This window comes from Uloborus diversus, chromosome 1, assembly GCF_026930045.1.
Source record: "Uloborus diversus isolate 005 chromosome 1, Udiv.v.3.1, whole genome shotgun sequence".
Taxonomy (NCBI): domain Eukaryota; kingdom Metazoa; phylum Arthropoda; class Arachnida; order Araneae; family Uloboridae; genus Uloborus; species Uloborus diversus.
The window spans coordinates 126547514-126575068 of record NC_072731.1 but is presented as its reverse complement, the minus strand read 5'-3'; the positions used below and the strand labels follow the sequence as shown (position 1 = coordinate 126575068).

At 33.7% G+C, this 27555-nt stretch overlaps 1 protein-coding gene across 1 annotated transcript in view; it reads left to right on the top strand.

Annotated features, from left to right (window-relative positions):
* Positions 1–27555, top strand: part of LOC129221152 (cytochrome P450 4c3-like) — a 56168-nt gene that overhangs the window by 18587 nt on the left and 10026 nt on the right. Inside the window, exons 7-9 of the mRNA XM_054855602.1 lie at positions 18535–18661; positions 19549–19752; positions 27005–27178. Of these exons, the coding sequence (XP_054711577.1) occupies positions 18535–18661; positions 19549–19752; positions 27005–27178 (505 nt within the window). The remainder of the gene's footprint in view (positions 1–18534; positions 18662–19548; positions 19753–27004; positions 27179–27555) is intronic.

Genomic DNA, 27555 nt, shown 5'->3' with positions numbered 1-27555 from the left:
CGCGGGCTATCTAAATTGCTCCACGCCAAAGTATATAAAGAACGGAGATTATGTGACGCACGTCCTTCTTGACCACCCTAGCACCTGAAAACGCAAAAAACTCACTCTCGCCTTTATAGTAATATCAGTAAGGATTGTTATTTCGTAATATTGATATTATTGTTACTGTTATATTAATATTAACCTAAGAGAATTCTCACGGGGCCCTAAGTCACCCCAGTAACTTAAATTCTTCTATTTTCGACTGTGCAATTCAACAGATTTGAGCCCGAACTTCAGTAGCTTAGTTTCTGATGTTTTCTTTCAAGAACACCTCCCGGTAGTTAGCGTTTTTCAATTGTTGAAAAACCGCATTCATTTTTTGGAAGCAAATCTGTAATAGGAGGCCAAATCTAACTGGAGACCAAATAGAAAAAAAAAATCTCTTGAGTTAAATGTAAACAATTTACTTTCAAGGTTCATTCCAATTATGTCTGTGATAAATGAATGTGAAATTTAATATGAGTATGTACTATGTGTCTTTTTCTTTATTTTGTTCTTTCTTTTTTTTTTTTTTTGAAATATATTAAGTATTTCTGAAATGTAAGTAATGTGTTGCAGTAATCAACTTAAAGTCTCCTAAATTGCTTTTTATATCCAATTTCTATTTACAAATTAGCAATGAACTTTTGTTAAAATGTTCATGTAAAAATTGCATTAACCAAACATAAATAGATGGATTCATACAGTCACGCCGCGCGACCTTTAGTGTGCTGTTCAGCACGCGAGTTCTACTGGGTTAATATCATTGTTGTAGGTATATTATTAATAGCAATAACATTATCATTATTATTGCAATTACTTGTTTCAACTGAATCGGAAAACTTTACGACAAATAAAAGCAATTTTTTTTTTAGTGGGAATCTGAAAAACCTTTTCTCAAGGAGTTCGAAGATGAGGATTGATGCACCTCACATTTAAAGTGAGCGTTAACTCTTCTTTGAGATTTCTTGACTGCAGTCTCGTCGCCTGTCAGGACACAAAATGTCTACCTTCCAGTCTATCTTTACGGAGCGATTTGAAGATGTGTTTTCCCTCAGCGGTTCCTCCGTTTCCGTGACTAACTTTTCACTGTTGTTCGTGTCCCTCGTCCTCAGTCTCTACATCTACAGCTCCAGACTGAGACAGAAGGAGCCCCGAAAGCGGATCCCGGGTCCCAAAGTGAATGGAATCATCACCAATGTTATTCCGCTTATCAGCATTTTCAGAAATAATGCTGCGAGCAAGAGAGCCTGTAAGTCCATGTTTCTCTCTCTCTCTCTCTCTTTTAAAAGTTTTAATTAACACCGTTCAACAAATTTAAACTTTTTTTCAGTCCATCACTGTAAAAAAATTCCGAAACTTTACTGGTTGTTTCCGAGGAACGTTTCGGGATTTCAGAGGTTTTAACCTATTTCCCCATAAAATCCAGTATCTTCTCCAAAAAGTTTCCTGAATTGCTAAAAGATGCACAAAGGAGGACTTTCCACTGGTGTGAAAATTATTTTTTGCTACCAGTTTAAAGATTGACTGAGAGTGTTTATTAAATGTATCGGCTTTAGCTTGAGTACGGCTTGTCCGGATTGACTAAGTTCCCAAAGGGAACAAATAAGTCACTGGACAGTTGCAGCTTTGCGAAGCAGGAATTGCAGGCAGGACTATGCTTGGTTCTTGCTTGCAATTTTCGCGTGCTTTGGCCATGTTGCTCTAATGCTTCTGGAGCTTTCTTGGTAAATCAGGAAAGCTCTAGTCAATAACATTAAACTTATTTAATGTTTCTAGAAGAATCCTGAGACATTATTGGCTTTAACAGGGGAGATTTTCCAATAATCCAGAAAGTTTCAAGGACAATTTCAGAAAGGTTACTGACTTTTATCAGAAAACGTTCCTGATTTTTGCAAGATATGCTACTGGCTGAAATTGGGTACATCAGCTGCCTATTATTTTCCAGGAACGTTTCTGAATCGTTTTTACAGTGATTAAATGAAACTGTAAGTTTCTGTTACAAACGATACACTGTTAAAAAAATTTCTGAAATTTTATGGTTAGAAGTATTTTCCACCTAACACCACCTTTTAGCTTAAAGCCCTTGGATGCGTCATACAAAGGCCGTAGAATACGTGGTACGTTTTACCGGGGATGTTCCTGCGGTGGGCGTCAGCCCCATTCCCCTTTTATCCCTTTGTATTATTAGCATTATTAATTTTATATTCACTTTAAAAGATAAATAACTAATGAGATCTGCCACTTCGACAGTATTGCAACTTTTGCACATTGGAGATAGACAGTAGGGTGAGCCGAAAAAACTTTTTTCGGAAATCTGTTTTTGGATAGTGCGGAAAAGTTGCTATATGGACCCGTTATTACCCATAAAAAATTTGACCTTGAAAAACTGGAAAAAAAGGGCAAAAATGCACTATTTTCAAAAAAAAAAAAAGGAAAAAGAAAATGGGGGGGGGGGGGGTAAAAATAAAAGTTTGAAGCTAGTTTCAGCAAACATTAGAAGTATCTGTCAGTGAATTAGTTGAAATCCTCAAAGACTCTTATACATTTCGTAAAATATTTAGCTACGCTCCTTTAAGACTGACACATGGGAAAAATGAAAAAAAAAAAAAAAATTAAAGTAGTTTCAAAATAAGAAAATACTGAAATGTTTCGCAATACGTTTTTTAGAAAAAACAGTGAAAATTCAATTCAATTTTATGCGACATTTGTTCGCCAATTTTAAAAAATGCACACACTCAAATAAAAAATAGTTACATAAGATGCTAATTTTTTACTCTTCGGTTCCAATTGTTTCTCTTGGATAATAAACGGCGCTCAACTGCTTCTATTATTCCTAAGATTATGTTATAACTATTTATATATGTTTGACAAATAGAGCCCTTGAGTATTAAAAAAATGTGAATCCTCTGAAGTTTTTTAAACGGGAGCCGGACATTTCGAATGTCATTGCATGAAAGATGTTACGGGGCTGAAGTTTAGCACTGAAAGCAGGACAAGGGGTCATTGTTTTAAGCTATTTAAATCTCAGGCTAACATGGATGTTAGGAAAAATTATTATTTTAGCAGGGTAGTGGAACCTTGGAACAGTTTACCGGAAGAGGTGGTAATGAGCAAGGGAGTAGATAGTTTTAAGAGGGCCATTGATCTTCAATGGGGATTGTAAATTGACTAGGACCATTCTAGCTGGGCCCAGAGCCTGTTGCTGGTCGTCACTTTTGTATTTGTATTATCTTTGTTTTGGTATACAACACGACTGTTATGTAGAAACGCGCGAAAAAGAAAGTAACGCGAGCAAGCACAAGTAGTCTTCTATTTGGATCTGTAAGAGATTTGTCTCCTCCCGATGCTTTATTTCTTCCAACATATGAGGACATTATCAGATGTTATCAAATCACTAAGATGCAAATAAAGGGAGAAGGAATTAAGCAGAAGTGTGGCCGCTGTAGTTGCAAAATAAGTTATTGATATTAGGGGGCGTGCTTCCCTTCCTCTTGTTTCGATAAGAAGAGTGATTGCCATGATTTTATCTTATTATTCTAAATATAATAGCGCAACAAAAAATGCTAAAAATATAAAGACGCAACTTTTACAATCAAAGCTAGGCAAATTTAAAGCAGAGGCTACGACTTTGTTTGACGTTTGTGCCTGCAAATGCGCAGATTTATATTCGTGTAATTGCAGAAAAAAAAGCAAAAGTCCCTGATAGAGAAAAACAATTTCTAATGGATCAAAGGACAGTAAGAAAAATGGCTGTTGGAAAAGTGGATAAGGTAACAAATAATGCATATTTCGCTCATCCTGAACAGCTACTGTTAACAATGTTGTTTGACTCAAGAAAATACATTCGGGGAATTAGCTGTTAGGTGCATTCTGAACTCTAGAAATAAGAAGACGAAGAGCTCGGATGGTTACGATTTTTTAAGCGTCCTAAACTCAATTTTGAAGCCATTGATTATGTTGATTTAGTTCATTGGGCAAACTGTGTTGCAACAGAGCCACCTCTTACAATGTATCTAAAAGACCAACAATTGAAAGAAATGTGCAAAGAACAGCTTACAGCTGTTTCGAGAAATTTCCCTGTCACACTGAAGCTGTGAAACGTTGTGTGAAACTAATAACCGAAGCTGTAATATAAGTTCGTGGTGAAACTGCACAAGATGGATACATTCGTGCCAAACTTTAAGCTAGGAAAGAGCTTCCATCATTTGATAACAAGGGACAATATTATTCCAAAAAATAATATTCATTATGCATGAGGTATTATAAATCAAATTTGAAGATTTCTTTTTCAAAATTTTAATATCTTTATATGTAATTCTAGAAAATATATGATATTATTGCGTGATAATAATTACTATGATTAATAGTGCTATTTAATTAATTAGTCTATGATTTAATTTTGAAAAATAATTTTCACAATGGTTTTTAAAAAAATTCAATATTTTTTCGTTTTTCTCCAATTTTTTGATGTCCGAAAGGAGCGGTTAAATGCTCATTAAAATCAATGAAACATTTTATGGGCTCGAACTAGCTCATTATATAACATTTTCGGTGCATTCCAGCAAAATATTTGGAATTTAGTTTAAAAAAAAAAATTGACGAAAATTCATTTTTATCATTTTTTTCGGTTTTTTAGTGTCAAATAGCGCCGGCTAGATATTTTTTAATACCCAAGAATTTTTTTGTGAGTGCTAATTAGCTCATCACACAACTTTTGCGCGCTATCCAAAAATTGATTTCGAAAAAAAAAAAATTGTCGGCTTATTTCGGCCCACCCTAATAGACAGTCTCAGCTGACAGTGTCAGATTGAATAACTGCTCTGAGTAACACGATTTCTTAGCAAAAAAAAGCAAAAAAAAAAAAGGGGGGGAGGGAGCTTTTAGTAAAAAAAAAAGCAATGTCGAAGCGCAGTTTTTTTAGAAATTTTAAACTGAAAAATTTTTTTTATTGGTTTAATGCAAAACAGTAAAAAAAAACGAGCTGATGTGTGCCTCACATGACTTCCTTTTACTCCATTTTAATGTCATTTTCCCATTATTGGCAATTTTAATGTGATTCAATAGTTTAATCTCTAAATATTAAAAACGATGGCCAAATTAAAACCAGATAAAAAAAATCACCAAATTTTCCGCCAAGTTGGCGACAAAACTTGGCGACCAAAAGACTGGCGATATATCGCCAAGTGTCCGCCAAATTGTAACACCACTTAAGTTTGCATTGATATTAACAATGATTTCCCCCCAAAAAGGTGCAAAAGACCCCCTTAGGAACATCCGAAAGCAACCAAAAGGGGAGGTGCACAACTAGACCCCACTACGAGTCTATGTACCAAATTTCAACTTTCTAGGACATACCATTTTTGAGTTATGCGAGATACATACGCACATACGCACATACGCACATACACACATACGCACATACATACAGACGTCACGAGAAAAGTCGTTGTAATTACCTCGGTGATGGTCAAAATGGATATTTCGCGTGTCTATACATTCTTAGGCACTTTTCCGCATGTGGTCGAATCGAAAAAAAAACTCAACATTCATTTGGGGGTGAGCAAAATGGAAATTAAGGGCGATTTTTGAGTGAAAATTTTTTCGCGAATACAATACTTCCTTTTTTGTAAAAGGAAGTAAAAAACAACACACAATTTTTTTTCCATGAAAACGCTGTAAATTTATTGACTGACAATGCATTAAAAAAGTAGTTCTTACTTAGAATTATTCTTTTATATTTTCATTATGTTCAACCCTCCTATTAATCTTTTATTTTATTTTTTTTTAAAAATCGTACTTGTAATATTTTCGTACTATATGGTAAACACCCCAGTAGTGGCCAGTGCTTTATAGTGCCAGTGCTTTAATCCTATTTTTTAAAGTATAAACTTTTAAGTGGCTACAACTGAAGCATCATAAAGCACTGGCTACCACTGGTGTGTTTAGCTTAATTATTATTTCTTTGTACGCGATTGCTATTGCATACAAGTCAAGTAAAAATGAGAGTTTGTTAAACTGCACGAGGAGAAATGGACATATATGTATAGAAACAGATTTTCGTCCGCAGTTTTAAAAAAGCAAGTTAACTTCATAAAAATTGGACAAAACGTCGTTGGTAGTAAAAATAAAAAAGTTTCAATTATGACAATTTATTTATTTAATTACTTATTTTTTGTTAATCAGTTGTTGAGTTAGTTTACAGCAGATACCAGCACATTTATAGAAAACTGCTAAGGACAATTTTACAGAAGGCTAGAGTAAAGCATTGACTCTCTATTTTATTTCTGTTTAAAAAAATATAAAGAAAAAACATCATACCAGTTAAAATTTACATCCTTCTAGAAGTACTATTATTCATGAGGTGATTGTTTTTGCTTAACACGTGATTTTTACCCTTTTCTATGTCTTTGATTCATATATATTCATTGTTTTTCTGTGACTTTTCTTCATTTAAATAACCTCATTCATTTACAGCTCGGCTATGTGTATCCTTATTTTTGAAAATTGACAAATGAAATTTTGTTATGAATGGCTAGTTTCCTGTTTCTCTATGCATTGTATGTGTTATTCGAAAAAGTGTTCATGGGTTTTTACAATAAGTTGTATTTTCAAGGATAATTACGTATTTTTCTTGATTTGAATTATGATTATTTGTCCCTTATTGATATTTGTTACTTTTCATAAAGTAAAGTGTTTTTTTTTTTTCTGTCTTTAAAGGAAAAACTCCCGTCGTTCTTGAGAACCAAATAAAATTGCTCACGTGCGTTAAGAAAAATTTTTAATATCTCAATAATCCTACGTATTAAGAATCGGGAAAAAAAATTACCACCGTGAAAAGGTTGAGGGACAGTTTTAAACATAAATACCAAACAGTCTGAATGTTAAAGATCAAATCTTAAAGCCTCTATCATTTTCCATTTTACGCTTAGAAATAAGTATTTTTATGGAGTTGATATAATTATAGTGGTTATTGTTGTTTTCTCATATTTCATTCCTTTAAAGTGAATTTCACTCCGCTTAAAAAAGTCGTGGAGGGTTTTCAGACTTTGAAAAGTTTCTAGTTATGTCTCTACGTATATTTTCCCCTATTTTCATCAATATGGATTCATTTACAAGAAAAGTCTTCCAATAAAAATTTAAGAAAATAAGAATATTAAAATATAAATGCTAACTTTACAAATATTAAAACTGAGATTTTAAAATAATCGTAGAAAAAAATAAGAAATCAGAAATTATCAAATATTTAATGCAATGCTTACTTGTTCAAAAATTCAAAAATATGCAATGAAGATAAGTTACTCGCGTTTCGTTGCTGTAAGGAAGCAGTTTCATAAACACGTGAAATTGGAGTTGCGAATACCTTTACATAAACTGAAAAAAAAAAAATGTTCTACAGCAATCCATAAAAATATAATGAACAAAAGGTTGAGAAAAAGATATGAGGAATTAAAAAAAATACTCATATTAAACACGAAACAATGACAAAATGGGGTTGTTTCCTTCAGTCAAATGTACTACTTTTAGTCACAGAAATTCATAGAATGAGTAAAAAAAATGACATGGACCCAGAAAATACTTTCATTTTCCCAACAGTTATTTTTTAATTAATTTTTTTAAATGTCTGATTTTGAAAACAAGGCGTAGTCTTTATGACGACACAAATGATGCAATTTGGCTCCTCTTTCTACCACGTTTCCACATTATGATAATCAAGAAACGAATTAAATATTGCGCTCTACGCTTGCTATCAACCATATCGTTGCCAATACACGTGAGTAAAGATGCGAATTAAATATTTTGCTTTCTGAATAGCTACACTGAATGGCATTTCATCATTTGTTATGTCACACGACAGAAACGTAAACAATAAAATCGCACCGATTTAAGTATTTTTTTTAAAAAATATTATACTTTCATAAATTATTTAAAAATTGGTCAGATCCAATGTTTTTAAACATGCTCTTTCAGAAAAAAATACTTTTAAAATTTTGGAAACGACCCCATTGTTATTGTTGCTTCTGTTGAGTAAATTGAAATGTTTTGTTAGCTTTAAGTGAACTCACACAACTGTTATTTAATTCATGTAATTGAAAGAAATTTGTTATGAGTCTTAAGTAAATACACTTTTCTAGCAATTATACAGTTAAAAGAAATGCTTGACTAGTTAAGTTAATGTACTGCACAAAGATTTGAGCACTTGGGATACCACTATGTAGATCCCTGGGAACTGCCTAGAATTTCGGTTAGGCAACTGCTGAGATTTATTTCTGTTACTGGGCTCCTTTAGTAGTCTAAGCGGGGATAGTACAATAGACCTGTGGTCTCGGTGCTCGCGCTGTTTTCAAGCGCCCCCCCCCCCCCCTTTTCACTTCGTACTTCATACTTCATAAGTTAATGTATCTTTCCCTCAGTGTTTTTCCAGGTTATATGTGGCTATTCCTATGTGTTTCGAAAGGAAGGAATGTGGCTATTTTGGGGAGGCTTAAAGAAGATTTTAATCCTCTACAAAGCGGAAACAGTAGAGGTAAGTGCAATTTATATATGTTCCTCTTGTTTAAAACACATATGGATTAACCAGATAATTAAAAGTTAGTAGAGTTTATTAATTTAGCTCTACAATTTTATTAGGTATCAGAAAACTACAGCTTTTACGAATGAAATACAACATACACACACACACACACACACACACACACGCGCAAAAACTAATCTATGGTAGATGTATTTATATTACCAACCACCGCAGTATTTTTCTAAAGCCTCTAAAATTACTCAATTAAGAGAAATTTAGAAATTTAGATGACACATCTACCATAATTTTGGTTCGATTCATGTAAATCACAACTGTCGTCTTGTTTGAAGCAGAGTTTGGTTTCCAGCCGGTGGTACATAAAAACGTTGCATTTACTCAGCATTCATGTTAATATTATCACTGTGTATTTATGTAGATAACAACGTAATAATTCAAAAAAAAAATTACAAATCTTAAAACTGTTATCAAGTTATCTGTCAATTCAGCTTCAAAACTGAAAAAGCAAATCGGCGCTACCCATGATAACGGTTATACACCACTATGAAGACACCGTTTCCCCCCCCCCCATTTTTATCCCTTAATTTGAAACTAAATTAACTAATGTAACAGTGATATTTACAAAGAGAATAATGCTTGTTTCATGACATCTTCTAGTTTTGTTGATGACCATTAGGCACTCGCATTTGTCAAGTTCTTCCTACTCCAACATTTTCATTCCTGATAGTTTCAAAACACATAAAAAAATTCAACATTTTTTGCTGTCTCCAGGTGCATCAGTTCCAAGTGCATCTTGCTTCACAAAGAGCGAAAAATTCCCTTGTTCATCTGTTGATAATTTTTAAAGTGACGGAAAAAACGTCATAAAAGCACTTTGTCAAAGAGAAAGATCATTCCCCATTTTTATTTATTTGTAGTTTAGTGTTAGATGTTTTTAAATTTTTGGCACGATGTGAACACGCATGCAAGAAAAAGATATGTAAATAAAAGTTTCTGATTCTTCTAATTGTAGAAACGTTTGTTATTTGTTTGAGAATACGTATTTCTACCCTCTAGTGTTCAATTCTTGGTTCAGGTAATGCAACTGGCTGGGAGTCAGAAAGTCAAGGTTTCTAAAGCCACCGTTGTAGTAGCTGCTTCGAGAAACGATGAAAATATTGCTGTAGCTCGGTTTTCAACCCTATTTTTTTTTCCAGCAAAAATTTTTCTCCTATTCTTGTAACAAGAATGTGAGGAAAGTACCTCGATGAAAAGTAACGAGGTGCTTTTTCTCAAAGTGCCTTACATCGGAAATAAGTGTCTTGCATGAAATAAAACTTGTCTACAGTGCTGGTCAAATTATTAGACTTAGACTGTTTTAATAGCAAATTCTTTATTGATTACATAACTATAGACACATTAACGAACAGTGAAATAGTTATCTAATATTTAGTATGCATACCCTTCTTCTTGATGAGCATTTTAAGTCTTTTTGGCCTACTTTTCACAAGGTTTCCACCATTTCTTAACTTTTTAAAAAAGGAGGTAAAAAATTGTTTCTACTCACTATTATATATACTCACATACACATACTTACTAATTACCTAAAACTAACTTTAAATATAACAGAGCACACTAATAAAAACAACTGGTGAACTGTTTAAGCTGATTGAGGTTATGTTCCTGGTGGGTAGATAAACAAAGAACATAAACAAAGCACACAGTGCTGCCACCTGCAAGCATTAAATTGTGCTAAAATAACGTAATAATCAGTGTGCAGTATGTACTGTACTTTAACAGTAAAATGAATAGTATTTTAGTACAAATAGTGCACAAAGACAAAAAAAAAACTCTTTAGTCGAATAATATGGCCAGCACTGTAGTTAGCGCAGTATAACCTGCCGAAGTTCTTGATTCGAGCGTCAAACAGTATTAAACTAAGCAAAACTATTTTATATTTTGTGTGTGTGTGTGCGATACTTATTGTAACAGTATTCTTATTTAATGCTAATAATGTGCTTTTAATTACAGCCAATTTTGAACAGTAACGAGATCTTGGGAAAAGGTTTTGAGTATGAATTTGTGACTCCTATGTTGAAAGAAGGACTTCTCACAAGGTATATTTCTATTACTTAGTAGTATTTATTGAACAAACGGTTCGTAAAAAGCAATGAATGTTAATGCTTCGCTTTAAAAATAAAATAGAACAAAAGTTTGTTTAGTAACACTAGAGTTTCTCATGCTGTGCGTTTGATAAATTAAATAATACATGGTAAAGCGTGAATATCAATTAATATGGTTGAAACTATTTTTATATGTGAACTTCAGATTAAACACATCCATACAAATTACCTCAAAAATACAGTTAGACTTAAACGTTATTCTATTTTGTATTCATTTTCACAGCACCAAAGAAAAATGGCGTTACAGGAGAAAACTCCTCACTCCTGCGTTCCATTTCCGAATTTTAGATGAGTTCATTCCAGTCTTCAATGAGCAGGCAAAGATCCTGGCTAAAAAACTCGCAGAAGCTATGGAGACGGAACAATGGGTCAATGCTGCACCACTTATATCCCTTTGCACTTTGGACATCATATGTGGTAAGTGCACATCTCTGATTATATCTATGATTTCTTCTGTTGATCAAATGGTTGTGACATTCGAAATTAGTATGTGAAATGCTATAGTGAAATGCATTCTGAATAACGATATCACCGGAGTCAATCTTTAGTACAAATTTTGAGTTATTTAGGAGAAAAAAAAGTTCGAATTCTGATGAGTGTTAGAGTAACGTACAAAATATTAGTAGGAGCAGGAACTTTTAACTCATGCTGAATTGAGAAAGTGAGAAGCAAAGGGATGTAAACGGTCTTTTCGAAGTTTCGAATAAGTCGCGTTTAAATCTCAGATCATGGGTAAGATTTAACTCAATTTTTTTCTTAAACATGCTGCATACTAGCACACATCACAACTATTAGTACCATCTCATACCCTAACACAGAGAAGAGCCTTCCGCTTGTATTGATTATATCCAAATTTTTTGTTTCAGCGCTTTCTCCCCTTTGCTTATCACTGCCTCTATTGGTTTTTAACCGATACTCACATCCATAAGTACAAGATTAAATGGGAATTAGTAACTTCAGAAAGAATGAGAAATATATCCAACTCATGACAGGAAACTACTAGAATATTAATAATGGTTCTGTTCATTAGTGTGCTACAGGCAGAATCAAACTTTAGTGTCGTTTCTTCTAGTAGTCCAGGATCTGACAGCACTTCTGTAGGAAAGTTCGAGTAGGGAGAGTTTCTTTTCAAAAATGTTTAGTAGGTGCCCTAGAAAGTATTTTGGACTCGGGTGGACATCCGCCACCTGGTCACTTCTGTTATGACGTCATCAAAGATGGCGGCCGCTCGCTCTCATAAATGCTTAGTACTTCGATGGAAAGATTGAGTACAGAGAATTTTGCTTCAAAAATGTTTAGTAGGTGTCCTAAAAAGTATTTAGAGCTTATGTGGACATCTGCCATTTCGTATATTTTTCAGCTATGACGTCATCAAAGATGGCGGGCCCGCGCTTTCGTCCCCATATAAGCCCAAATTTATGTTAATACTTAACCAACAAAAATAAAAATGTGGCCAGTAAGTTACAATTAGTGTTTTTAAGGCGAATAGCAATGTATTTTTACATAAGGCGAATAGCAATGTATTTTTTATATTTTTTTGTTGCACTTAATAAAATTATATTTAAAAGGGGTTGTTACAAGTTGGTTGCAAGCCAAGGGCGCCCACATGCAAAATAGTAGGGGGGGGGCTCAGATATTTTCCCCATGGGTTAGGAAGGTATTTTCTCCATGGAAACCGATTTTAGGACAGATAAGAGTCATTAAAATATTTCATTTTTAATAACTTATTCATTAATGGCTGGAAAATAAATGTTTTTACATTTTTGCAAAGCAAAAAGTGCCAAAAGCAAGGAAGTTCTAATTTTAAAGGGGGAAGCCCCCCTTGCCCCCCTATATGGGCGCCCTTGTTGCAAACCCGTACTAATACACTTACAAAAAGAGCAACAGGTTACTTCGTTTGCTCTACAAGTACAGAAAGATTTGGCACATTTCAAGCAATTACATGCTCCAAAAAACTCGGTTGGAAATCTCTGTAAGTTCTTTTCTGGCATCAAATCATCATCTACCACTGCAAAACCAAATTCACAAGGATCTAAGTCAACAGCAACATCGTCAATACAATGTCGTTGTAGGTATGTGTAAAAATATGATTTTAATAAGTGGATCTTAGCACTTCTCCTAGTAGGCGACAAGTTATCAGTGTCAATATTTTTCGCATGATGATACAGCCATAACCTAAGTTCATCTAAAGATTTACGAAATGACCCTTTCCGCAGTACTTGCACTAAGTATTTTTCTGCAGATTTAAGGCTTTGCTCTATATAAATCCAGTCAGATGATACGCCAAATCTCTCCAAATACTCTACAGATGCACAATGAAGAGCAGATTTTTTGGTACGAAATTTACTTGTTTAATCTGATCCAGATAGTGCGTGAATGGGAGGAAGCAACGAACATAAGTTTTCACCTTTTTTTCACTGAATATCATTAACAGATAAGAATCGTGTAAAATCACCAACTCCAGTACGCACCCAAAGTTCCTGAACACCAAATCGTTGAAGAGTAAGATAGTGAAACAAAGTTAACACCATTATATCAGTGTCGGCGCTAGCAATAATGATTTTAGTGATCACACACAGGGATGCATGTTTTGAAGGAATCGACATTCTGAATTCAGCTTCCTCTACTGTCAGACAGTTTAATTCTGGGTTATTTATCTGTTTTCCACTTTGCACAGATGTACAGTTAAATATTACATCATCCTCTTCATCACCATGAAAGGCACTAAAAGTGTGGTTGGTATTATGTGGTGTTTGGAGTCAAAGAAACTGTCACTGTATCGGCAATGAACTTTTGCAGCATCAGTTTGTTTCTTGAAGATCCCTAAAAGCTGCTGAGTCGGACGGGCAATGGAAATATATCTTCTGAGATTTTGACCACATCTATAACGATGCTGCTACCTTGTCTTTGCACCCTTTCAGACTTTTTAGGAGAAAATTTGCGATAACTGTCAAAAATGTAATGTACTCTTCCACAGTTCTTGGCGATGCTCCCGATGTATGACGAAAAAGCTGAAATAGCTCCACCAAAAGTTTTATTTTCATTTGTCATAACCTTTCGTACAGAGTTCATGACGTCAACTATAAAACAGGTTTTATCGTCAGACTTGAACCAAGTATCATCACTGGTGCTACCACGTTTCCAGCTCTTTTAACAATGCACTTTTTTGTTATTTCACCATTAGCCCTTGGTCATTGAACAATGAACAGTTTTCAGATAGCTCATAACGAAAGAGCTCTTGCATGTCATACGAATGAGCCTGAGCTATTTGTATCATTCGGTGAGATGACTTGTTCGATATCTTTTTAGTAACTTTCCTTGTAGCACCTATAGTTTGCGCTTTGGTGCAATGAAATAGTGGCAACATGGCTTTATGGAAGGTGCTTGATATTCTTACTGTTTTGTCTTCGTATCGTGCTTTCTGCTATGTACAATACATCTCTTCGCCGGTCTTAAATAATTTTAATATTTTTTCCTTTGTATCTTGGGAAACCAGTGCTTTTGTTAACAGATTGTGCAATGGATTAGGAAGCATATGCATATAAAACGGATTACTTTTGTTCCCCTTCATGAACATTTCATGCACCTCTGGGGATGTCTTGGTTAGTCTCCTCATGTCTTCTAAATACAGAGAAAACTATCGCTGATAGTTGACACAGTCAAATACGGCAAATACTGGTTGAAGTTTCTGCACTGTATTTAAATTTAATTCTCAAAGACCTTGTCTATCTGAACGAATCAAATTTCTGAGAAGTTGGACGAGTTTCATAAAAGTGTCCCAGTACAAAAATTGCTCTGACATTTTCCTTCCTCGGCTGACAAATCTCTCAAAGTCTTTTCCCAAGCCAAAGAAATATTCTGCTGAATGTTCTGTAAGTTTTCAAACTCTGTAGCGTAGGACTCAATGGAACGTTCTTCAAAAAAGATTTCGCCTGCAATCTGAACATGGTTTCTCCCAACATGAACATCCCTTTGACACCTCTCACATACTTCTTTCCATGTAAAACCGATTGTAGCACATTTACTCCAAAGACTGAACATTCAATAAACACATCGGATATTCCACTTCCTCGAAGATATTTACCTAAACAACATAGCACAATTTTAGCCATATGGAATGCACCCAACACCAGTACAATATTTGAAAATTTTTCTGAATTGCTAAGTTGCACTTCGCGCGTGTAATAGCGTATACACCTTTGTCGCAGGTTACTGGTAAATAGTTTATCAGTAACTTGCCATCTTCACCTTTTCATTTTTCCTTCTCATTTTGAAGCTGTAAAAGAGGTTTCTTATGACAGTATTGCTTATAGCATGCATTATTCATATGGTAATACAACAAATCTTCCTCACTTAACGCGTTCAAACGCTTAGTAACTACGTCATTTCGCAATGGCCCTTATTTTTTCACAACCATTTTCTGTACTTATCACACTATTGTTGCTTTTATTACATATAATGCAAGCCTTTTCAACTGGTTTAAGGTCTCCTATGCTGTCTTTTGACACTCTCGACAATTTAATAATATCCATATCTCAATTTTACTTCGATAAATCTCGAACAAAAGAATCATTTAGATTAACAGCGTTTCATCATCTCAAAAACCACTGTCAATCTCACTCATAACACATATAATTCAATGGCTGCCAACTTACTACTTCGAAGAATAACAACGCGCTCGAATGTTATCTCTGCGCCGCCTACGCGCTTAAGTGGAGCGACTAATGAACATTCTGATTGATTAGTCACACCAGGTGAAAATGGCAAAAAAAAACATTTTTTTTACGTAAATAGTTTCTGAGTATAATTTTATACGGTTATTCAACGATTGACAGTTGAAAAAATAATTTTAAAGAATGAATTTTAAAAAAGGAAAATAAAAAACAATAAAATAAATTTTTTTAAAACTACGTTTTCGGGGAAACTTTAACACTGTAACTGAAAAGTAAACTACTTAATATAAATTAGTATAAAAATGTGCAAGAATTACGCAAAAAAGTCAAGTATTAAAATAAATATGAGCATTTATGTGATCGAGATGCCACCATCTTTGATGACGTCATAGCAGGAGAAGTGACCAGGTGGCGGATGTCCACCCGAGTCCAAAATACTTTCTAGGACACCTACTAAGCATTTTTGGAAAAAAATTCTCCCTACTCAAACTTTCCTACAGAAGTGCTGTCAGATCCAGGACTATAGTGAAAGTATTGAAAATTTAATGTAACATTAGTCAATGCATTCTATAAGTGATTCATTTGTGCGAGTTTTATTCAATGACTTTCACTCCATTACTCATTATCTTCCTCAGAACCTTGTACCTGCACAAGCACTTTCCGTGACCTTTTTGTCCGAACATTAATGTGTAATTTTTAATTTATTCAATGTGGTCTACGTCTTCAAAGACCGTATCTCTATTAATGGTTTACCCTGATATATGTTGATCACTGTTTGCACTTCCTTTTTTAGAAACTGCGATGGGAACAAAAATTAATGCACAGATTAATAGTACATCACCTTATGTTCAAGCTCTTCACAGGTAATTTCTTCCAACTTTTACTTAGCAGCAAGTGGTCAGACGACACTCTTAATTCAGACATATAGTCACATTTTCATTTTTTGTTTCAATTTTATTCAGTATTTTCATTTTCATTTTTTTTTTTTTTTTTTTTGGGAACTCAAGAAGGTTACTACACTGAACGTACCTTTTCACTGAACGTTATTTACACACTGAACGTATCTTTTTCACTAAGCTGAAAGGTTGCGTGCAGAAAAAGGTTTCAACCGGAAAATCGGCCTAAGACTGTTTTGGTTTTCATAAAAAGTTCAATTTCTGGATGAAGCGGCTAATAAAAATACAAATAGTCCTGTATGACTAAATTGACAGTGTCTGCTTGCTGTAAAATTAAATATTAAACTTTAAAGGCTAATTTTACATATGCACTCCTGTTTCTGAAAATTGCAACAACACGAAGAACTTACGCGAGTGAGCTGAAAATTGCATTAAATGTAAAGTAGGGCATGATATACAAATGATTAGAATTTTAAACCGGTAGCGCATGCGCATGCTGAGCAGCGCCCTCTGAACGGCGGATCGAACCGAATATAAATACACGGTTATAGGGAGGCGAGTGTTATTATCGGTGGTTATATGTTAGAGTAAACTTTAACTGAATCTTCACTATGCTTCTTCGACGAAAAGAAGCGAAATTTGAGCAAATTTCGGAGTTTGAACGGGGCAGAATGGTCGGCCTTCGTGAAGCTGAATTGTCTCATCGTGCAGTAGCCGCTCGTGTGCAGCATAACAGCAGCACAATCATGTGTGTCTGGAAGCAGTGGACGGACGAGGGTCGGACACCTGCGAAATCCGGGAGTGGACCCCGAAATGTGACATCAGCTCGCGATGACAGACACCTGGTGCGTATGGCGCTGACGGACCGCACAGCTTCTTCTAGACTATTGGCAGCACAGTGGTCAACACTACAGGTATTTCATTGTATGCTTCATCAATTCGGAGACATCTGCTGCAGCGTGGGCTGCGCGCAAGGATTCCTTTATACAGGATTCTTCTCATGCAAAACCATCGCCGCCTGCGGCTACAAAGGGCCAATGTGAATAGGAGCTGGCGTGCTGATTGGCATCAGGTCGTCGTTTCTGACGAATCCCGCTTTAATTTATGGCACCACGATGGCCGAATTCGTGTCAGGCGTTATGCCGGCAAACGGCACATTCCGGAGTGCATTATCGAGCGTCACAGTGAACGAACACCCGGAGCTATGGTTTGTGGTGCCATAGCGTATCATGGACGATCACAATTGCTACGAATTGTGAGCAATTTAAACAGTACCCGATACATAAACGAAGTTTTACAGCCCCAAGCTTTTCCTTTCCTGCAAGGATTGCCAGGGGCTGTATTCCAGCAAGATAATGCCCGTCCGCATGTCGCCAGGACTGTCATATAAAACCTTGATTTACAGCGGGTACAGTTTCTTCCTTGGCCTGCATATTCCCCGGCTATGTCACTGATTGAACATGTGTGGGATTTTTTTTTTATGGCGTCTCGTTTCTGATCCTCGTCCTATTGCTTCGACAGACGAAATTTGGTTGTTCATACAAACAATATGGAGTAGTCTTCCGCAGGCAGATATTCAAACTTTGTTTCACTCCATACCGGGTGGTGTAGCAGCTCTTATTGCGGCACGTGGTGGCCACGCAAAATACTAATTTCTATCTCTTTTTATTGTTTGTTTGATTTGAAATATATATATATATATATATATATATATATATATATATATATATATATATATATATATATGTATATGTATATATATATATATATATATATATATATATATATGTATATGTATATATATATATATATATATATATATATATATATATATATATATATATATATATATATATATATATATATGTATATGTATATATATATATATATATATATATATATATATATATATATATATGTATATGTATATATATATATATATATATATATATATATATATATATATATATATATATATATATATATATATATATATATATATATATATATATATATATATTAGTGTTTTAAGGAATGTTTTTTTAAAACGTTGGAGTCTATGAAGGTAATATTCCCCCCCTGAATTGACATGAGTTATTTTTAAAAAAATAATCTCAAAATCCTCTTTTATCACGTTTTGTTTCAATAAACAAACTGTAGTGAATATTTTGAAGTCATATTACTTTAAGTCACAAATTTTAGATGCCTTCAACTTATTTTACAACTGAACCATTTTTCCTTGTCTTTAGTTTTTGTACATCAGCAACTGATCGTCTGCTGAGACCTTGGCTGTGGCCAGACTTCATATACTATCGAACAAAAGAAGGGAAAGATTTCAAGAATTGTCTGCAAATCATGGACAGTTATGCAAGACAGGTAAAAGAACAAATTACAGTTGAAGACACTTGAAACTTGAACAGAAAACTCAAGCAAACGAGACTACTCCCCTATTTTTACTAAGATACACCTATGCGCATGAGCAGCATGAATTACTGCAGAAAAAATATTTAGAAATATTTGCTTAAATGATAGGTCAAAACACGACAGAAGATGTTTTTCGTCTTTCATCGAAGATTTTAGAAGAAATTCTAATATTTTTGGAAGGAGCATTGGAAATCATTATACTTTCGATATTCCTTACAATGTTCCTTTTTACGAGCAATACAAGCAACATTTAGTTACTTTTAAAATAGCTCTTGGATTAAATCTATTGCTTAGGCATTAGGCTAGACGTAGACAAACTCATGCTTTGCATTATGTAAAATCGGAATGTAATGAATGACTGAGATATTAACGAACAAGAATGAACGAGACAAGACTTTAAATCTTTACAAGACTTTAAAAAGTTTAATAGAAAGAAGAATTTGTTACTTATGAATTAATAGCAACATATTATTTAAAAAATAAGCAAAAGTTAAAATCACTTATTTCAGAATATTTTTTAACTCAAATTTTCCAAAGGAACCACTAAAAATGGCGATCTCAGGAATGACGTGTCTATACAAAATATTAGTTTTAGGCTGTCGAAAACATCAGAATGCACCGTTGTTACCTTGCTTTATATGCTAAATTAGAATTCTTCCTGGAGAGGGAAAACAATTAATTTGAATTTAATTAGTTTGTAACGGCTTTAACTTTTGATGTGTTTTTCAAACAATCGGCTCAAATTATGACTGTGTGCATTCAAATGAATAAGTTTTACGAGAATTTTTGAAGCAAGTGTATACTCTGCTGCATTATTATTTACTCTTTTTGTTTGTTAGGTGGTTGCCGAGCGCAAAGCGGAGAAATTGAAGGAACGAGAGAATATGGAACAAACAAAGGAAGATGAAAACTCGGAAGACGTTGTCGGACGAAAAATCAGACGTCGACAAGCCTTGCTCGACCTGTTGCTGGATTTGCACTTCAAGGACGAGTCCTTTACACTAGAAGACATTGCAGAAGAAGTTGACAATTTCATGTTTGCGGTAAAACTTTTGATTAACCACAAATATCAATCTTAATATATAAGAATCAATGTCCTGCATAACATATATATATATATATATATATATATATCAACGCACAGCCGAAACCGATGAAGCTTCAGACCTGAAATTTGGCAGGCATGTCCGCATGATTACAAAAGTAACCACTAAGAAAGGATTTTTCGAAATCTCAATTAGTTCGGGAGAAATTAATTAAAATCCCTTAATTTCTGCGAAATTAAAAACCTGTCATTGAAATTCAAATCCCTTATTTTCGAAGGCTTTCATCCATTCAAATCATTATTCAGTACTTCATCTCAACTTTTGGTCGATAGCGAACTATAAATTTGAAATTGTTTTTGTTTCTCACGTGATCCTTCGAGGCTTTTCTCAAGTCAAATCATAATGTTTCTGTCTTTTGCTTTTATTTTTTCAAAACTAGAAACGAAGTTTTTAAGAACATCCTCACAGGCGGACTATCCTTTTAAATTTAGAAGAGTGCAGTTTCCTGTTAAAGTTTGCTTTGCAATAACCATTAATAAGTCACAAGGACAGACATTAAAAGTAGCAGGGATCGATTTAAGAGAAGAATTTTTTTCACACGACCAATGTTATGTAACTTGCTCCAAAGCCAGTTCATCAAGCAGTTTAATAATTTTAGCACCAGAAAAAAACTAAAAATGTTGTATACAAAGAAGTTCTAGCTTAAACATAGGCATAACAATAAAATGTGGATGACCTGTGTTTGCAAAGATAATCGATACTTTAAAAGGATCGTTAATAGCAGTTAAAGATCGGTTAAGGACAAGGGCATATATATAAGGACTCCAGGGTCCCCGGGATCCTCCCCAAATTAGAAAAAGTTATAGGTAATAAGTAATTATTATAGGGGATTTTCGAAACTAGGTGCACCAAGCACGGTTAACCCCTGCTAATTCCATTACCCTAGCAATGCCGGGTACGGGAATGCTAGTTTATGATAAAATTTAAACAATTATATTATATCGCAATTATTGTGACATGAAGTTATATTACACTAGCTTTTACCCGCGGCTTCGCTCGATTGTCGATAATTCGATAGATTTTGTCAATCGATTCATGCCAACATAGACAGTGGTCAAATACTTACAAAAAAAAAAAAAAAAAAAAAACCTACATAATATAAATCGAGAAAATGTATAAGAGTTTGCCATGGGCCACTCTTAAAAACTCCCATTAAAATAAGGTTAACAGTTCTTAAATGAAGTCAACATCTCTCTTGAATTCTGATCTCCGTCAGATAGCACCCTATACTACGCCGGCTATGTAATTTGTTGCAGAACTTTTTGAAAGAGAAAGGAACGGAGATCCCGCGACATATGTTCTTCCTGAATAAATAAGGAGAAATGCGCCTAAAATTTGCAAAGGCAACAGTCCGAAAATGGAGCCAACAATCACTACAAATCCTTATTTCAATATAAATTCTAAAATGTCTCTACAGAGGGAGAACATCAAATCTTTAAAATAACCATCAAAAGGAAGTCAACAGTTTCTAATAAATAACGTCGACGGTCCATTTAAGACATATAAAAGATTCAGAGTAAAAATCCCGGAAAAATCAGAATAAACACAACAGTTTTTGAAAATTCCCGTTTAAATGAGGTCAAAAGAAAAACGTTTTCTAAAATCCCCATTAGAATAATGACATTAGCCTTTTCAAACAATAATGATCTCCACCGAAAATTTCCATCACGAATAGTTCCGGAAATTTTCACCAGAAAAGATTAAAGAAAAAAAACCCCTTTAAAATAAGAACAGATTTCTCCAGTGTTGCCATTAGAATAAGGACATTAGTCCCATGAAACTCTAGTTAGCATCATTAATCCTCAAAAAACAAAGATGACCATTAAACGTTTCATAAAAACTGAAAATTATTCAACAATGCGCTAAAGCCAAAGTGGTAGCTTGGCGAGACTAGAGATAAAAAATATACTCGGCATCCGCTAAGTAATGTACATTCAAATAGATTTTTTTTATATTATTTGAACGTTTTGTTTTATGTATTTGGCGGATTATCTTAAAATTTAATATTGAATATAATAATATTATTACATTAATTGATTTGGCGGGTTTTTTAAACATTTTAATGCAACTTTTAAAAATGCTTGGTCGCCAAGATTTTTGATGTTTTGTCACGACCTTGTTTTCGTAACTCTGCCCACTAAATAAATTAATAAAGCCATTTTTGATCCATTTTCTATTTTTGCAATTTAATATCATTTGAAGCCGCGCTAAAAAGCAAAATACTCCTCCAAATCGACTGTTATTTGTCAAAAAGAAAACATTACCACACATTCACCGGAAACTTGCCCAGTTTATGATACTGCGTAAAATATTTGCATATTCTGGTATAATTTTTTAAACGAAGGAGATGATCTGCTCCTATTTGGTTTCTTGGCGAAAAAAAAAAATCTTTTCTTGACTTGGGGGGGGGGGTGGATATAATTAATGGCTTGCTATACTTATTAACCGGATTTTTTTTACATTATATCGAAAATGTTAAACTTGTCTTTTTTGGAACGCATCAAAAGTTTTGAAAAATTACTGCCATTTTCCAAGGTTTTTTTTTTTTTTTTTGCAAGTCTGGGATTGTACTTCGGTTGATTGAGACTTTAGTAGGCAAAATTCGGGAAATGAACATTTTTTCATACATCCACAAACCTATAAAACAATTCTTCGGCGACAATTGAAAAAATTGCCAAGAGAACTTATTTCTGAAATCTTCCCTCAAGTTCCACGAAATTCAGGGTTAACCAAGTAATACGTAAGGTTCAAAAAGCAAAAAATGTTGATATACCATACTTTTTTTTAAAATTTAATATTCGTTGAAGACTTTCCTTTCGTTAAAACGCTGAAACGGCAAGCCTGTTCTGGTGAATTAAAGAAATTCCAGTCAGTCATTATTAATCTGGAGCAAGACAAACCTATGCAATTTTTTTTAGCGATTTATACTTTTCAAAACTGTTGCAATTTAATGCTAAACTATGTTACATCTAATGCACACCGGGTAACGAATTAGAGCCAAAAAATAGCTTGTACCAGACTCGAGAATTTAATTCTAAAAAAAAAATATTCATGCACTTATTTTAAGCAAATCATTTCATTTTGGCGTCAAAATGACTACCTGTCTTTGTGAAAACACGTAGCAATACAAAAAACTCCAGGTAAGCCTGGTTTTACACTCGTAATATGAAAATACTTCTTTCTGTCTTCGGAACTCCAGCGCTCGAATACGCTACCTTGCGGTGATTTACAAAACTGCAAATGAAACTTAAACATTGCCACGTTGCGTTCCACGTTTGTCAGTTGACGTAAACACAAGCAGTTTGTTCTGAGTATTTATTAACGCTATCGATGTGTCTTAGTTTGCTTTCAGCTACAGAAATTAATTCGTCCCTATTCTCGAGCTTCTCAAAATAATGTTAGTTTTCATTATTTCCTTAATAATTGGTGAAAGCGAAAATTCTGGATTAACAAACTTGGATAACGTTATACAAAGTAAAAAAATTTATTGTTTTGTATGAATTTGTAAGAATATGGGGTTTTTTTTAATCTGAAATTAATTAAACTTACCATATTTTACAGCAGCATTTAGTTGGAATGGACAGTATGCAAAATATTTTCTTGAATATATTATCGTAGAACAAAATGAATAACCGAGAAAGAATTTACTTTATTCCTTTTATTCTCAGCTGAAAGGTTTCGCCAAATTTGTTTAGGGTTATAGTTTTAGTATAGTGCGAGCAAAGTAGCCTTGGCGAGATTTCGCGTTTTTAGTTAAACCATTTTTAATTTTTATCATGAGTGGAATAAAATGGTAGTAAGATTACATAATTCGATAAGTGAAAGGAAATAATGGTCAATCAACTGAAAAGAAAACTACCACCATATATTCGTGAGAATTTTGTTGATGATTTGCATAACATGACACAATTAAATCGTAACTCAGAAATTAGAAAAATCGAAACAGAAAATTTTTAAATGAACCGATTCGGGAATTCGAGAGAAATAACTCAGCTACAAATGGAAAAAAAAATAAGCGCTAGCCAAGCAAGGCAAAAAAGTATCATCTTGTTTCCATAACAATTTGTAATGTCACATTGAATTTTCTGGCATTAATTGTTATTCTTGTCAGGCCACAATTATTATTTAGTTTTATCAAGAATTGATAAATATCGAATTCAACATCGTGGAAATAGCTGCTTAGAACTACGAACAACGTAGTTTGCATTAATCTTTGACGTTTAGTAATGCTTCTTGAATTCTCATTTCTTTCTACGTGGGCCAGAATATCCACAAGACTTTGAAAATTAATTTAAAAAGAATAAAGCGAAAAAATCATACGTACGAACAAAAATCACAACATTTTAAGCATTTTCTTCGTTACCATGTGCGTTTGTTTTAGTTTTCAATTCCGCCATTAGACAGTGACTTCAGTGCCCCCTATAGTTCGTTGGAGTTGCGACTTTGCGAAAACACTTCGCAATATAAGTCCAAAAATCAAGATGAGCCTCGTTTTGGATTATGAAATTAACTTAAAATGACGAATTAGGAGATGTTATAATTTGCAAATCCAACGAACTATAGGGGGCACTGAAGTCACTGTCTAATGGCGGAATTGAAAACTAAAACAAACGCACATGGTAACGAAGAAAATGCTAAAAGTGTTGTGATTTTTGTTCGTACGTATGATTTTTTCGCTTTATTCTTTTTAAATTAATTTTCAAAGTCTTGTGGATATTCTGGCCCACGTAGAAAGAAATGAGAATTCAAGAAGCATTACTAAACGTCAAAGATTAATGCAAACTACGTAGTTCGTAGTTCTAAGCAGCTATTTCCACGATGTTGAATTCGATATTTTTCAATTCTTGATAAAACAAAATAATAATTGTGGCCTGACAAGAATAACAATTAATGCTAGAAAATTCAATGTGACATTACAAATTGTTATCGAAAGAAGATGATACTTTTTTGCCTTGCTTGGCTAGCGCTTATTTTGTTTCCATTTGTAGCTGAGTTATTTCTCTCGAATTCCCGAATCGGTTCATTTAAAAATTTTCTGTTTCGATTTTTCTAATTTCTGAGTTACGATTTAATTGTGTCATGTTATGCAAATCATCAACAAAATTCTCACGGATATATGGTGGTAGTTTTCTTTTCAGTTGATTGACCATTATTTCCTTTCACTTATCGAATTATGTAATCTTACTACCATTTTATTCCACTCATGATAAAAATTAAAAATGTTTTAACTAAAAACGCGAAATCTCGCCAAGGCTACTTTGCTCGCACTATACTAATACTATAACCCTAAACAAATTTGGCGAAACCTTTCAGCTGAGAATAAAAGGAATAAAATAAATTCTTTCTCGGTTATTCATTTTGTTCTACGATAATATATTCAAGAAAATATTTTGCATACTGTCCATTCCAAATTAATGCTGCTGTAAAATATGGTAAGTTTAATTAATTTCAGATTAAAAAAACCCCCATATTCTTACAAATTCATACAAAACAATAAATTTTTTTACCTTGTATAACGTTATCCAAGTTTGTTAATCCAGAATTTTCGCTTTCACCAATTATTAAGGAAATAATGAAAACTAACATTATTTTGAGAAGCTCGAGAATAGGGACGAATTAATTTCTGTAGCTGAAAGCAAACTAAGACACATCGATTGCGTTAATAAATACTCAGAACAAACTGCTTGTGTTTACGTCAACTGACAAACGTGGAACGCAACGTGGCAATGTTTAAGTTTCATTTGCAGTTTTGTAAATCACCGCAAGGTAGCGTATTCGAGCGCTGGAGTTCCGAATTATCTCTCAAACTTCGGGTAAAGATAACCTCGTGCAGTTTTTCAAGGGCTTTAACATGATGCAAAAACCTTACAGCTATGACTGTTTTTAATCACATATTCGCAAATTTATGATTTTATTTAAAATTGGAATAAAAATCATGGAATACTTTTTGTCAAAATGAAAAGTACCCTATGTTCACCCCGGCACCCATAACAACGTGTCTACAAAATTTCATGATGGTCGACTGGGTAGTTAATGCGTGAAAAGGTAACAAACAAACAAACAAATAAATAAACAAACAAACAAAGTTACTTTTACATTTATGATATTAGTAGGGATAACCAAGAAGAGTTCCACTCTTCAAATAATTGTTTCTAAAAATATAACAGGTTTTGTACATGTCATGTCAGAACACGTGAAAAACAAAGAAAAAATAAAAGCAGTAAAATACTTAGAGAAGTCGAACGCTTTAATGTAGAGAGAACATTAAAGATAAAAGCTGAATTTCTGATACAAATTCCTAAATTTATGGAGAGTTCGGTTTTTCAAGTAAAGTTATCTTTTCTTAATTGGTGAAACGACGTATATCCTCAGAGCAGTTTTCTTTCAATGAAATGAAATAGCAGTTGAAGTTAAAGAACAATATGTCGATAACTAGGTCCGATGGCTTACAAATATTTCAGTTTATTGTTGATCTGCTTCAAAGGAAACCTTTTTTTGTTTTGCGTAAGATATTTTCATCAGGTTTGTTGCCTTACACAGAAACTAATTTTGGCACTTAATTAAAAAAAAAAAAGTATCTTTCTGTTGGTTTTATGTAATATTTTAGAGTCATTTACAGTCATTAAATAGCAAAAAAAAAAAAAAAAAAAAAAAAAGAAGAATATAGGTACAGTACCCACGCCGCCTTTTTTAGGCTTACAAGTAACTGCTTTACCAATCCCTTTTTAATGCATAAAGTTGTAAACGTTTTAGCATAAATATTCGGTACTAACGTAGACACCACAGTTCATAACATTGTACACTGATGTGTTGAAGTTTTGTGCTACAAATATGATACTTTTTTATCAGTAATTATTTTAGTAACTGATAAAAAAAGTCCTCAATATGTTTAGAAAGTCAAGTTTTTTAAAAAACTTTATTTATTTAATTGCATTAATCAAGCTATTTTTTACTTATTTATTTTCTATTTTTATTAATTTAGTTAATTAATTAATGATTTAATTATTTTTATTTATATTAATTAAGATGTTTATGTTATTTATTTATTGCCAAAATAAGTTTCTCTTTCAAATCTATCACTGCCCCCGATGAGGTATCAACAAAGTAACAAAAAATCAATCGTATTCGTAATGCATATTAAATGCATAAGCGAGAGTAAGTTTTAACTATATATTAAAAATGTTCTTAGGGACACGATACGACTTCTTCTGGACTCGGGTGGGCATTCTACATGCTCGGTCTCAACCCCTCCGTACAACAAAAGGTGCAACAAGAGTTGGAAGATGTCTTCGGGGAAGACGTTGAGCGTCCCATAACTCTGGAAGACATTAAAGCACTTAAATATTTGGATTGTGTCCTCAAAGTAAGAACATTTGCTTTTTACTTCGCATCTCAAGTACTAATTCAGAAATTATTTATCATTCAAAACGTGAGCTTTTTTGAATGAAATTTTCGTATGATCTTGAAGTTTTGTAACACAGTGTTTCGTAATATCGAAAATGTTCGAAAGGTAAGAAAGCTGTAATATGGATAATCTCATCATTATTTTTTAACTCGAGTAAAGTCTTCCTCTTTTACCAGACACTTACCTCTTCCCGAATTTTTAAAAGAGGTAAGAAAACTAAAGAGGCTTTGTTCCTGATTCCAAATAACGTTTGAGACCATGAACAAACGTTTTGTGTCAATATGAAACATTTTGTAGCACTACAGTGCAATACTTATCAGCAACTAATACGTGGC